The sequence below is a fragment of the Poecile atricapillus genome, chromosome W, assembly GCF_030490865.1.
Source record: "Poecile atricapillus isolate bPoeAtr1 chromosome W, bPoeAtr1.hap1, whole genome shotgun sequence".
NCBI lineage: Eukaryota > Metazoa > Chordata > Aves > Passeriformes > Paridae > Poecile > Poecile atricapillus.
In genome coordinates, this window is record NC_081288.1 from 41,295,574 (window position 1) to 41,310,319 (window position 14,746).

At 40.6% G+C, this 14,746-nt stretch overlaps 1 protein-coding gene across 1 annotated transcript in view; it reads left to right on the top strand.

Moving 5' to 3' along the window:
- Positions 1–143: 143 nt before the first annotated feature.
- LOC131592089 (receptor-type tyrosine-protein phosphatase R-like) overlaps positions 144–14,746 on the top strand; it is a 211,443-nt gene continuing 196,840 nt past the window's right edge. The window contains exon 1 of the mRNA XM_058863366.1: positions 144–195. Coding sequence (XP_058719349.1) covers positions 144–195 — 52 coding nt within the window. The remainder of the gene's footprint in view (positions 196–14,746) is intronic.

The following is a 14,746-nucleotide window of genomic DNA, read 5'->3' on the forward strand; positions in this document are numbered from 1 at the left end:
AGGGGAACTAACTTTTAACCAAATAGGAAAGACACGTGTCCTTTCAAGGATGTTTAAATCAGTATCTTTGCAGCTGAGATGGTGGATCTCAGGTTACATAGATGAGCTGGATTTAGTGGCATGTATTTTGTAAACAGGCATCAATGGTGAAATCCAAGCCCACGTGGAGGCAAGGCATCCACAGAAGTCACGCAGGTAAGGCTTTGCCCAGAGCAGCTAAGGCAAGTGGGTGGACAAACACAGGGCATGGCTGGCAGCAGAGCAGCAGCCTCATGGAGCCTGCCTGCCTTTGACTGACCAGTGCATGCAAGTGTTTGGGCCCCGAGGTACTGACAGCCCTGATTGCCCCTGCCCAGCAACCCGGGGTTCCCTGCACACTGCCCATGGCAAGGACACCACATTAGCCTCCTGGGCCAGCTGGTCCCTGCCCCACCAGTGTCACAGTAGCTCTGGTCTCCAGCTCCCCTGCCTGGTCATGGAGTCCCACCCATGTGTCCTGGTGTGGCTTCAGCCCATCCCTGGGAAGTGCATGATGCCAGGGGCTGTGGCTGCCCTGGTGCCTTGCACTGCCCCACACCTGACTGGGACAGAGGGATGGGCCAGAGTGGAACCCATGTGGTCCCAGCCCCTGGGGAGCTGCTGGCCTAGGTTGCCCTCTAACAGAAAGTAATTGGTATCAGAGACAAGATTTTTAAGGTATGAGGATGTTTAATAATGCCCTCAGGGACATCATAATGCATAATGATGCTGAGGATTTACACAGCAGGCTGATGGCCTCCCTGCTGTGTTGGGATTAGCTGATTTATCCAGCTCCACTGGACCCCCATCTTCATAATAGGAACAACTTTAAAAACCTCACACAGCTGCTCTTAAGAGAAAACCATGTATCATGCTCCTCTAGTTAAAGACCCCTCAGGTGCCCTCGACTGTCTCCAAGCTCATTCTGTCTGCTCCCATCTTGATAGAGCAATGCAATTGTTGCTTACAAATGCATTAAAACCTTCCCTTGAGCACAGACCTTTGTCCATGCCTTATTCCAGCAGAACTGGGTTCAGGTAAAATTCATCTGCAGCAACCAGTTTTTTTTAAAACTCAGCCAGAGGAAGTTTCTGTCCCATCCCCCATCCTTCCCTAGCACTCAGACCATTAGGCCAAGCAGTGATCCTGCTTTCAGTAATTCATGTGTCTCCCAGGAAAGTCATCTAGCTACCAGACAGTTCTGGCACTTGTCCTTCCCTCTGCTGAACCTCAGAAGCTGTTCCAGAAGAATTCAAACTTTGTTGGACCAGAGAAGAATCATGACTCCATAACCCAGCTGTACTAACGGGAAAAAGAAATGCTGGCTTCTAGTTCCTCCTCCTCCTCCCCAGAGTGTTTTTTTTTGTGCATATCTTATCCATGATCTGAAGTCCTGGGAGCTAAACCTGAATCACCCAGATTATGGTATGGCAGCTGGAATCCTGGATTACAGAAAAAAAATTGGGAATATTAGGGCAACATGGAAGGAGAACTGCACCTTCCTCTTCTTCTTCCTCCCCATTTGGACTGTTTTCCTATTTGAATGAAGGACCAGCGGGACTCCCATAGAGAGAGGTCTTAGAGCTCTGGATGCCAAATAGATGGATATGAAGGGGAAATTACAGCTCACCCTTGCTGCCAGGAGGAGTCAACTTCAGGCAGCTGTAAACTTGAGTATTACTGGCATGGATTTGTAATGAGCATTGAGATGAGACTAACAATGTACACTGGCTCAGACACCAGTCTGGTCCTGTGTGCTGCTGTGGGGATCCAGATGTCTAAAACCAAGCTGTTAATACATCTAAATGTTGGTTGTCTACTGCCTGTTTTTTTATATAATCCTCAAAATAATATTTTCTTTTATCAAAATAATGATATATGATACATTAGACTTTTTGTTTAAACAGCTAAAACTGTTGAGATTAAAACATTAAAATCAGCATCAAAATGTTGTATTCAGTGAGGAACTTTGACACAGGAGTTTTATCTGGAGCTAAGGTGAACAGTTCCTCTGTTTATTTTGGAAATTTGTCTCTATTACATAAAGCTCTAAGGAATAAAAGTAAAACACTATGTTTATATGCTACCATGACTGTTTAAATGGGATTGAGACAATGAAGTAATTCAGAATATTATCAATTTGCTGGTGAAGTGGGTTTGCCACTAAAACATTCCCCTTGCCTTGGATGTTGCAAAATTTACATAATTGTAATATTCTGTAGCCTCCTGAAGTTTTCTCCCTGAAACAGCAAATCATAATCATAAAGTCATAAAACAAAAATAAATCTGGATAAGATTCTTCTGTCCATTTGCAAAACAACATAGTAGAAACTCATATCACAAAACTATGAAATGGTTTGGATTGGAAGATACCTTTAAAGACCATCTAGTCTACCCCCACTGCCATATCTGAGCTACCAGTTTGAACTCTCCCTATAAACAATGAAGGGAAAAAACGCATCTAGGATCTGAGCTATCTCATTCTAGAATAGATGCCCAAAGAGGTTAGGAGAGTGATTTTCATTGCAAATAGGTGAAATTGAAATTAATGGATCCCACCCCACAACACTGAACTTGTTAAAAACATTACAAGCACTGATCAGTATGGAAAGAGCATTAATATAATATTTCATGATGGTGCACTGATTATTCATTGATCTATTGACATTTTTGCTCAGTCATAATGCAGCCAGCTAGGAAATGAGCTCTGCCTACTCACTAGGCTGGCAGGATAAGATTCATCTGGTGTGCACAATGATTTCTTTCATGAAATCCTCTTGGTATTCTTATCAAAGAACATTTATGGTTATCTATTGGCTCAAAATAGAAATGGGAGACTTTTCTGAGCCACAAACACTTTTTAATCATAACGTCTAGAATTGCTGAAGTGGAATCTGACAGTAAATCCTTGACAGAACAATAAAACCATAAGGGTTTTCTGTTTTGGGGTGTTGGGGAAGGTTGTTTTTGGTTTTTCACAACCATCTCATGCAAGGTTATGTTCACCTCAATGTTACTCAATAAAATCAAGTGTACAGAGGAAAGACACAGGTACAAGACCTTTGTTCTTTAAAATATCAAAGTGATAAAATGCATTTATCATTATAGTCTTAAATGGTATAAAAAAAGACTGGTAGGAAGAAAGACAATGTGTCCCTGCCTTTGCCAACAGAGCTAAATTCCACCTTGAAACCAAGTCTATTTAAAACACACTGGTGATTTATCATGTCAAAACCAAACAGCTATTTAATGGCAACAGATAAGACATCACACCTGGGTCAAAATTTCTTCAAAGAAGGACTTGCTAAGTCATTTAAGGGATTTGGCAGGGGGGACGTGTTTTTCTCAGAGAGGATTGTATTTGGGGGGTGAAATGCAGCCCAAATAAAAAAAAAAGTTATAATTTATGGCAAAATATGAGTCAGTAAAGCAATTTCAGAAACAATGAAGGGAACATTAATAAGACTGTTATTGGAAACAAAAAATAAAGAAGAAAAGGACTGAGGCAGATAGACAAAAAGAAATACTATTATTTTAAATGGAAGAAGAATGAAGCAAAACAGGATAGGTCAACTTGAAAGAAAGAAAATGTTAAATATTATCAAGATCCAAAAATTTGCTGCTCTCAAGTCAGCATGAAGGGAATTTGGCCCCAATCCATCTTTGTGTCCTGGATGTCATGTTGAAAGCAAATTCAACCTGTTTTTAAATCAGAGCCAAATCTGCCCCAAATCTGTCTGGCTATCTGGGCCTCTGAGAAGCTGGGGCTCATCAGAGTATAGCTGGTAGCCAAAGGGTACACCAAGAGACAGCTGTGGTAGTTCTATGGCCACTGGGGATGCCTGGAGAATGAAAGCAAGGAGGTTAAACAGCTGGCTTTCCCTCTGGAAAGGACACTAGGACACAGTGGATCTGGCCAAAGTATTTTTAGAGACATGATTAAGTGAGGCAGCAGGGTTTATTTTTCAATTAAGATGGAGGGTTATCAGTTTAAGTTTTGAAATAGGATTGAAACCACAAAAATAAAACCCAGTTATTTGGCTCTGCTGTAAGACCCATCCTAACTGCTTAGCCCAAGGTTTTCTGGCATGGGAGAAACTCAGCTGATTTAGACTGGATTCAGCCCTCTTCAGCTGAGGGATGTTTGACTTTGGATTGTTTGGGGAGGTCAGTTAGAGAGCAAACACCTAATGTTGCTCCAGGCCAGAATCAAACCTACCCCTGCAAAGATTTGGGCTGGGGAAGCTTCCTGGACCTTTCCCCTCCAGGAGGGAACTGGGATGTGCTGATATGCGGAAATGTTAGATTAGGACTTCATTCGGGGACCAAGGGAAGGCTTGGATCTCTTTTGGCTTCATCCATGGCAATTTGATTATTCTTAAAATCAAGTAAACTGGTATGTTTTCTCCCCACCCCTGTCAATAGCAATATTCTCATTATTTCACTGGAAGGCTCTTTTTTTGTACAGTGGTTTGGATTAAATTCCTTTTTGTTCTTTTCAAGTATTTATATTTTGAACTGAAAGCTGACCCCTTGGTGTGTTTTGCAGAACGCTTAACTTGCTTGGGTTTCTTGGGGAGAGAGAGGGGTGATGTCATTCACCACCTGATAAGGCTGAATCCTTTATCTATCTGAACTTGGACACTGGGGAGGAATGGGGAAATCATTCCTCTTCCTTTCTGTCTCAAATCCACTTAATTTTTTTTTCTCTTTGTAGAGAAATACAAGTCTCCATTCACTCCTAGACTTTATAAAATTTGCTTGAGCAGTCCAGAATTCTTTAAAAGACAGGAAACAGAGACATAGAAAAGACATGGAGGAATAAGAGGCAAACGAGATCCTTGTGCATTAAGAGGGGTAAGAGACATATAATACTCTTCTTTTCTAATCTGTGAGGAGCTCAAATTCAGCTAATGTAAGTCATTAGAGAGACTCCAGTTTCTTCATCTGCATTAACCTGTGAAAGACTGGAAAAGACTCTTTGACCTACTTTTTCATGAAAATTAAAGTAAACTGTGCTAATGGATTTGCACACACAAGACTACACAAGAAACTGGTAAAAACAACCAGACAAAAACTATGGACAAACACAAGGGCACTCTCAGACAACTTCATTAAACAATTTCAAGGCATTTCAGTGCATCAGCCCTTTACACTAAAAGTCTATGACCTTGCTAATGTAAGAAGATTAATCAGTGGTTTACAGGGGTTGTAGTAAAAGGCCCAAAGTGTCAGTATACTGTTTCACATCTGCCATTAAGTGAACATAATGTGTTTCTAAACTATTTCAAACTGTGATTTTATGCTGTTTGTTATCGAAAAGATTTGTCAGATCAGCTAAACCCAGGTTGATCTATGAATACTGACTATTTCATTGCTGTAGTGCATTTTCTTGCTGAAGTTTCAGCTGAATATATTACTTCACTTTAATACAAATCTTTTCTAAACACTATTTCATGATACTCACAAGTTAAAATAGCAGCTACTCTCTGAAGTTTTGAGTCTATCATTATTCAACATGACATTAAGTTCTTTGCTATTACAGTTAATTCAGACCCAGGAGGATCTTTCGTAGATTTGATTTGTTGGGGAAGTGAAAGAATTTGAATGTACTTCCCACTGTCTTTGTTAAAAAAGCCTATTTTTTAGAATTTACTTAATTTTGTCTGAAAGTTTCTGTCAAAACCGTTAATAACATCATTTTGTCAAAGTTTATTATTTCTACCATTGATTAGGAGTGTATTAAGAGCACCAAATATTAGGAAGGGAAGCCATGGAAATGAATGTTTCCTGCTCATTGGGGTCTCCAATATTTACTTCTGTTTCCTGCTTGGACAAGTGTCTACTGCTGTAAGGACTGTTGAGATCCTTTGAAATAGGATTAAAATAGATTCTTTCAAGAAAAGCCACTGACAGAGGAGTTATTTACTAGAAAGTTAGAAAGTATATAGTAATGGTGTGAACAGGAATAGAAATGGATATACCGAAGCAAAATACCATTACTGCATTGATGTGTAGGAAGGGAATTGCAATCACTTCTCCCATTGCTGTAGGAAAGGAGTTGGGAGCACACAGCCTTGGTATCCTGGCGATTGCCTGGCTGTTTACAGACAGTCAAACAGATGGGGCAAAGAGTAGGGATCATGTGGAAATAAGGCTGACAACATCAGAAATGAAAGTGAATGATAACAACAGCAGCTGAAAGAGGCAAGTGAGACACAAAGCTGAGATAGTTGAGGACAAGAGGGAATGGCTTCAAGTTGTGTCAGGGGCCGATTAGATTGGATATTTTAAAACATTCATGGAAAGGGTTGTCAAGCAACAAGAGTCTTTCCAGGGATGTGGCTGTCATCATCCCTGCAGATATTTAAAAGACAACTAGACTCAGGGATGATGTTTAATTTGCAGTATGGGTTTATCATTGGGCTTGATGACTTAAAAGATATTTTCCAACTGAAATGATTTTATGATTCTATGATTCCATGACTCTAAAATATATTTAATTGCAATGGTGAGAGGAATTCAGGGAATCAGAATGTATATTACATGAACTGGGGTGCAACTGGAGTGACAAGACAGAAGTTTACAATCCAGCCTGATTGGAAATGTGATGGATCCCTGCAGCCTCTTGCCAGCTGACAAAGGACTGGTATGTTTGTCAGCACAAATGAGAAATTACAGACTACTGAACACAACAGAGTGTGCTGAAAGAGGAAGGAAATAAGGACTTGTTTTATAGTGGCTGGGTTTTAAAAAGGTCCTCTGCTCTAAGAGACATTCCAGATTGTAAAAGGGTTCATCACATTAAGTACAGGAAATTGTCAGATATGGGTTTGGGTACTGTGGTCAAGGTACAAAATACCCAGATGTGCTATCTCTGATATGCTTAATACTCTGTAGCACAATTATGATGAATTGCCTTCTGCCTGGGTTTTAAGATTCTGCTCTCATTCTACACAGGGACTGTTACAGTGACATGGGGAAGTTCTCACTATTACCTTTCTCATATTCCTCATATTCTCATTCCTCAGTCTTTCAGCCAGTGGAAAAAGGATTTGAATCAGTAAAATAAAGAGGCCATTCTTGAGTACATTGTGATGAACTTGTTTAAACATAATTTAAAAAATATATACACAAAGAAATACATAAACTCTCTGAGAAAAATAATTGCCTGTGGCTTTAAGAGATGTGCTACAGATGAGAAAAGCTGTGGACAAAAGACTTCAAGAGCAGTTTTTTCAAGCTGAAATTGGCTCTGATTCAAATATTCTTGAAAGACTAATTTTCTTTGGATGGTAATGACCATAAGTTTATGTTAATAGTGCAAGTCAATTCTAATAATATGTGGGCTTTAACTGCAATAACCACAACAATATTATGTAAAAGGAACAACTGCCATGAACTTCTTTCTGGTGTGGAGAATTTTGTTTGCAGGTGGAGTGGATTTTACATCTTCCAAGAGGGACACTTGAGATATTTCTGGTCATATGGCAGCCATTCCTGAAGCTTGAAACGATAGGTGAGAAAGTTAGTATAAACCTTCTGTTCTTGCAGATTCATTACATGAATTTATGCCTATTGTCTGGTGGCTATAACTTTGAGTTATATTGGAATAGAAATGTATTAGACTATGTAGGCAGAAATTAAAAATGTGCACAAAGAGATGAAAATAGAAATGAATATTTTTCTCAAGAAATGCAAGACACCAGACTGAATATTTAGAGTCTATTTCACAGGGTAACAAACTTCATGTGCTACTGCATATCACAGATCCTGACCATTACATCACAAACATGCTAAAGTCTCCACAAAGAGTAAATATGGAAGCTATGTTACCTGCTCTAAATTTTGGTGGATTTGTTTATCAAATTAAGATTAAAGGGAAAATTAAGGGGGACTCAGTAATCTAACAATGCATTTTGTTTCTTCTAGACTTCTGCTTGGGCTCCTACTGCTGCTTGATGAGCCCATGTATATTCTCTGTCCTACATCTGGCAGCTCTCCATGCATTTCTTCCCCACCTTAGCAGAACTAAAGTGAGACAATTTACTTTAACATTCTTATTCAATCTTTCCCCCCAGAAAAGATTTTCTTGACTACCAGTTATGAGGATTGTTGCAACAGGCCACCTGCATGGAAAAAGTTGAAGTCTAGAAAACTTTGGTTTATGCTGGAAAGAGAATGATTGTGTCAAAATGCTGCTGTGGGTTAGATACCCAGGTAGCCTGCTGTTATGAATGCTAATGGGGCTACAGTGACTTCACAGCATGCTGGAAATAAGACACAGGATAAAGCCCACATTGTGATCTGGCTGCGAGAAGGAAAGGACACAAAAAAGCTCTTGTGGATCTTGTGGACTTAGTGTTTTGTTCACATGAGGGAGTGACATAGAAACAGCAAAGCCACAGGCATTATGAATAAGTTAATTTCATAGGCAGCAGAAAGGAATAGAAGGCTGCAACAAAGGGAATAACTAAAGTGTTTTAAGGCTGCAAAGTGCAGTTCAGTTACACTTCTTCTTCCGAGACTTCATCATGCACCTGGGAGCAAAGTTATATTGGTATGGAAAATGTTGGGCAGCCTGAAACAGAGGTGATAGTAGAAAGCAAGGCAGCAAGCACTACCTTAATTAAGGCTCATGGGTTGTCCTGAGGCTTGTCCACATGCTGAGGACAGTTTTCTCATGCATTTGAACTGCAGAACACACAAAAATTGTGGCCCCAGGATACTGCTTTCCATTGCCTCTCCAGGGAGTATGTGTAGCTCGTATTTTGTATGTCATATGTGTCTTATTACTCTGGCCAACGTGTGGCTACACATTTTGCAGAGCTCGGGGATCACACATAGCCTAGCACGTGAAAATTCTAGCAAGGATTTATATGGTTATGAAGGCCCAGATGCCTGAAAAGTGTGCAAAGCATGGCTGGGGATCTGGGTTATGGCAGCCTCGGTGTCAGCAGCCTGCTGTCTAGCACAAGACACAGCTCAGCACCTGAGCCACACTTTGAAGTTTAACATTTGCCTGCAGCCAAGAAACTTCCACCCCACTGGAGTATGGATTAGCACAGTGCATGGAAAATAAGCCTTCACGGTTAGTTTATAATTTATCATTTTTACGTTTCTGTATGCTTTTGCAAATGTTAGAGAGCAGAATTAAGAGTTAGGGACTCTGGTGGGGGGAGCAGGTGAGGTGGTAGCAGATGACAGATTTGCAGAACAATGAACTAATTAACAGCATGCTTTCACAGATTTTTGAACCATGTTGTTATTTTAAACCACCTTGTTATCCTGTGCTGAAACTGCAGAATTCTGCAGAGGATGGTACTTTTTAATTGTAAACACTTAGATTGCTAAACCACCAAGCTTCTGCAAAATATATCTATTTTTTCTAACAAAAAATGAAGAGTATCAGGCTGGTGACCAGACAACATCCACAGACAGGAGTCAATGTTCAAACAGATATAGTGAATTTGTGCAAGCTCAGAGTAGCAACAAAGAGCACTACATCAAAACCTTAGAAAACAGAAAACTGTTTTGTTCTATTTACCCTGATTTAGACTAAGGAATCTTTGGGAATCAACAGACTCCAAAAGTGAGTTAGTGTTTAGGGCAACAGTGCTGTGTCATTTGTGGAGTAATAACGTTCTCTTTTAACACCAAAAATCTCATTTACCCAGGAGACAAAATGGGGCCAAATCCTCATCTGATGTCAATCAGCATGATTCTTTTGCCATTAGCATGGCTTCAATGTGTTTGGTGGAGCAATAGCAATTTACTTGTGCTGAGAGCTTTGCCCTTGTATCTCATAGCTCAAAGAAACTAAGCTGCCTTCCAAGGTTTCTGACTGAAGTTGTACATAGTTTAAATCTCGTTGCAAAAAGCCTGCTCAGATATATTTTTTCCTTTCTGTTTCAAATGATTTTGCATATTCATCACATGAGTTTAATGCAATATGTTTAATTTTCACCAAACCATGGCAAACCAAGAAATGTTCACAGGTTATGCCAATGAACCACTTTGCAGGAAAAATAAAAATGCACTTAGGCTAAATTTGTGTTGTTGAAATGGTTTCTTTTTTTTCCCCTTGTTTTTAAATTTGCAATGATATGTGAAGAAAGTTAGCATACGAGACATTTTACATCTCATTAATAACATTTTGACAGTTCTGCTTTGAAAGCCTGCTCAAAATGCAAAAATCCAAGAAAATTACGTCAATATTATTTTAAGTTAGAAAAGAACCCTTTTTCATTTTTGCTTTTCTTTGATCATGTTTAAAGTGACCTGTCTTAAATTTGAAAAACACTATAAATTCAGTTACAAGTTGAAGATATGCTTTTGTCCTTACTGAAATTAACAGGAAAATCATAGGAATTACAATTTTCCATGTTTCATAGTGAGAACATCCTACACAGATGTTAATGGTAGCTGAGATCAGGCGTGCTGCATACATCCTGCTGCTATGATAAGTCTTGCAGCTATTTTTCATACCTCTGCCATCACTAGAGTAAACTCTTTTATTAAGTGAGGTATTGGGTAGGTTTATGCATTCATTTAATTTTATGTTTGTTATTGTAGCCCTAAAAATCTCACAGGCTTTCACATGTGTGTGCCTCACCTGCAACAGGCTACTTCCTCCATGATGAATTCACTCAGGAGGTGAATGCTGCTGAAGAACAGCAGGCAAGATTTGTGTGGAGCTTGTGAGAGAAGGAAAGGACCTGAGAGGGCTTGGTCAGCCCCCATGGTGAGGAGGACCTGCCCATGAAGGGCTTAAGTTCCAGTGGGAGGAGGCTTTGAGGGACTCAGTATCACCAACAGGGAGTCAGGTCCCTATTGGTGATCCTGAGCTGGGGGTCTGAATGCCAAAGGTGTTCCCTAGGAGGAAGGAAGCAAGAAATGGTGCCAGTAGTCTGGAGATATTCACATATCATTACCTGAAGTGGATTATTTGAGGGAGGAGGACATGAGAGAGGATCAATCCTCTTGGAGCAGATCTACCTAAAGGGGAAGCTCCTAGTTTCAAATTTCCCTGCACCTTTGTCATCTTTTCTTACCAACCCTGTGGCCATGGCAGGAAACTTGGGTTCAGTATGACCCTGCAATCAGAAAACATGCATCCATTCATGTCACTTGGGATTGCCACCATGAATGTAAAGGGGAGAAAAGTCAGAGTGGGTGAGGACATGGTGAGCCCTGGTGCTACCTGGGCCTGGAAGGATCTGAGGGCACGTCTAAAGAAATAAGCCATTGTAAGTAGAAAAGTAGAGAGTGTTCCTCAAAAGAACACAAGATGACCAAAACAAGCTGTTTCCAAGCAGATCCTTGGAAACAGCTAGGGCTCTGCTGGCATGGCTTCGTCAGCAAGTCTGGAAACTCCTAACTGAAGCCCAGATCCAGCAGCCAGGCTTTAGTGCAGATCAGGACTCAAAAAGGGCCAGGATGCTCTGATGCATAATTTCCAATGCAGGTCCCGCTAGATTAGGATGTGTTTTTCATTTGAAGTTGAGCTACTCTAACCCAGTTCCCTCCAAACAAACAAACAACTGAACTAGCGAGCAAACAGCCCTGTGGGAAGGATGGCTTATTCGAGCACAGCGGGGAGCAAAGTGGGGTGGGAACCAACTGGCTCCAAGTGCCGGCGCTGGCCTTGTTTTCCCCTACAACTTTCATCCTGTTTGTCGCTGTTACCAGGGGTTCACAAACTCAGAGCAAACATCTGGTCTGGTTTAATACCAACAAGAAAGAAAACTGGATATTAATTTTGATATGATAGTAAAGCTCACGCTGACAGAGCCACCACACCATTTACAATCTCTAAAACTAAATTGGTTTTCATAAAACCTTTGCGAGATCATATTAGGACTGACAATTAAAATTATAATGCAGCCAAGCCTGCTGAGGAGCAGTAAGTTTTCTGGGAATTTGGTCAGTTGGTTACACTGATTTTATATTAAGTTAGAGAAAATTTTATTCATGTAAAGGCAAAAGCAGTTTAAATCTGTTTCATACATTGCAGCAGGGTCTTACTGATTAAAAATACCTGGGCCTGTTCCAAATGTGTCGTCATATTGGCTACATGACTGTTATAAGCAAACCCTCGCAAACAGAAAGATCTGAAAGTTCAAAGCTTATTTAACTGGAGAGTGCTTGTAAAAGGGAAAAAATGCCATTTCTGTATGGAATAATGGCTCGTAACTTTTCCAACATTATTTTTTTCATTAATATCACCTGAATCTGATATGCATGTTTCACAGCAGACTCTAAATAAGAAATCTGGTACCTTTTGGCATGTTATTCCTGTACCATCTGGCTAACAGGTACTGTACTGTTCTTGCAGTGTGACGCACCAAATAAAAAAGTCAGATCTTTTTAAAGTCACAATAAATTTCCCAAATGAGTTTGTGTGAAATGTTAAAAAGCAGAAGATAGAGGTTTTGGGTTACATTGCCTCTAATTTGAAAGGGGGATAAGTGGAGCCAGGTGGGCTACTTAGCCAATACCTGCCTGTTCCAGCTTTTTGAATCTGTGAACATTACACCCGGATACAGATGGAAATTGGAAACAATAAATGATTATTACAGAGACTTTATCATCCTGTAACTGGTGCACAAAAGATGAGCCACTCTTAAGGACACTCTGAAAGTGTGCTGCTCAGGCATGTATCCGGACAGATGTGGAGGAGTAGGAATATGCCATATATCAAGTGAGAGGAATAAGATTTCTTAATTCCACTGTGACAAGCACAAGCATCTTCCAAAAAATAAACCTCCCCTTCTCAGTATTAATCCAGTTTCTTTCAGATGTCTCTTTTTTTGGTTAGGATGAACATCTCCCACTTCCAAAAATCTGTTCCATCCACAGGTGGAAATAGGGGATGGTAGAAACAGACAGATAGAAAAAAGGGGGTCACAATACCTTATTGGAGTTACAGCTACAAGTCATAAAGGCAAGTTCAGACAGTTAAGTTCTTCACTCCCACTGGCCACAGCAGACCTACAAGTCTGTATTCCCACTAATTTTCAAAAAATATGCATTTCAGAACAACAACTGCAAATAAAGCCAAATCAGAACATACTCAATGACATATTTCTTCACTGTGAGACAAAAATTTTCATGTGGATGGCCTAATTTTTTTGGGGAATGACTGGGAAGCACAAAAATTTCCATCACAAAATCTCTCACTTTCTTCCAACTTGTTTGGCAGGGGCCAATTGCCCTGTGGCCTGTGGTCCCTGCTGCCTGTTCCATGCCAGCTGCTGGGAGCAAAGGCTGAAGGAAAACCATGGCTCTAGAAGCTTTGGCAACAGCTCAGCTCAGACCCATCACAACCTCAGGTGAGCCAAATCTCTTTGCAGAAGTGTCTGTCTTTTGCCATTAATGAGGAAGGCAGGAGCTCAGGCCTTTCTTTTGGTTAGTGACAAAATGCATGCTGAGAGATGAAAAACCTCAGCAGGGGAGGATGAGCCCCTCTGCACATCTCTATAACCAGCTGGCAGGCTCTTCATATGGGGTGGCAGATCACCAGAGACAGCACAAGTCCTGATAAAGCTTGTAAGTACTGGGGTAGGCCCTCCTATGCTTGCTTCTGAATTTCACCCCTGTGAAAATGTTTTCTAATTCTTTTTGGGACAAGTACACCAAGGGGCTGAGCATCAGGATGCCATGCCAGGGACTGGGGTGAAGAGCGATACATAAAGTGAAGGCAGGGGTCCAGTTGGCTGTACCCTGAGTGGAGCGTGAGTGCTGTAAGGGCATGGCAGAGCAGTCCATGTGGCATCCTGGGGGGATACTGTGGCCCTGCAGGGGGATCCCGCTTGCACAGATGGGATTCAGAGTCCAAGAGCTCTACTCAGGAGCCTAAGGCATGCCTCTGTTTTAAGGGACAGGTTTTGTTCTTTCACAGTATTGCAAGGCTTTCTTAAAGTTCACTGAACAAAGTGCATGCACTTTGGGTTAGAAACTAGGGGGCAGAGGACCCACTGCGCTGGACTTTGGTGATTAAATTTGCTCATGGCTTTTTCTGACTCTCACCCTCATGCATTACCATTTTTTACACTGTCTACTGTTGTCAGCCTTTTTTCCTTCACAATAGTCAGCTCACTTCAGCTCCTTGTCAAGCAACACCAGGCTCTGCAATACAGTAATTAGTTAAAGGGCAGATAGGGAAAATAAAACATGAGCTGGAACAGCAGGACTGCATTTAAAAGAAAAACAAAAACCTCTTCCAAAATACCTCCATGCATAAGAATAGGAAATTATTCATTGGAATTGGATCAAATCAGGGTATTCCACAAGATACAAGACTTCGCTCAGGAGAAGCCACTGGAATGAAGCGCAGTGGTGAGCTTAACACCATCTCTATTTAAAAGGAAAAAAAAAATCTCTATTGTATGAGAAAAAAACCCCTCAATACTTTCAACATTTATATTCATTCTGAATTAGTGGAAATGCCACAAGGATGGTAATTCTTTGGCCTAGCATAAAAAATGCCAGTTTCATAACAGCGGTATATGTTAACATACTTGTTCCCTTTGGGGTATGTCTTACCAGCTGAAATAGCACCACTACTTAAAAACTAGTACACAAACGCCTAACAGATGTACAAGTTCACACAAGAAGAAATAAAAAATTCACAAAACCCCTCACTCTTTCACAACTAATCTGCTTTAATGTAGCAAACACAGCCCACTTGCTCTTCCTTCACTGTGAATGCTTTCTTACTCTGTGA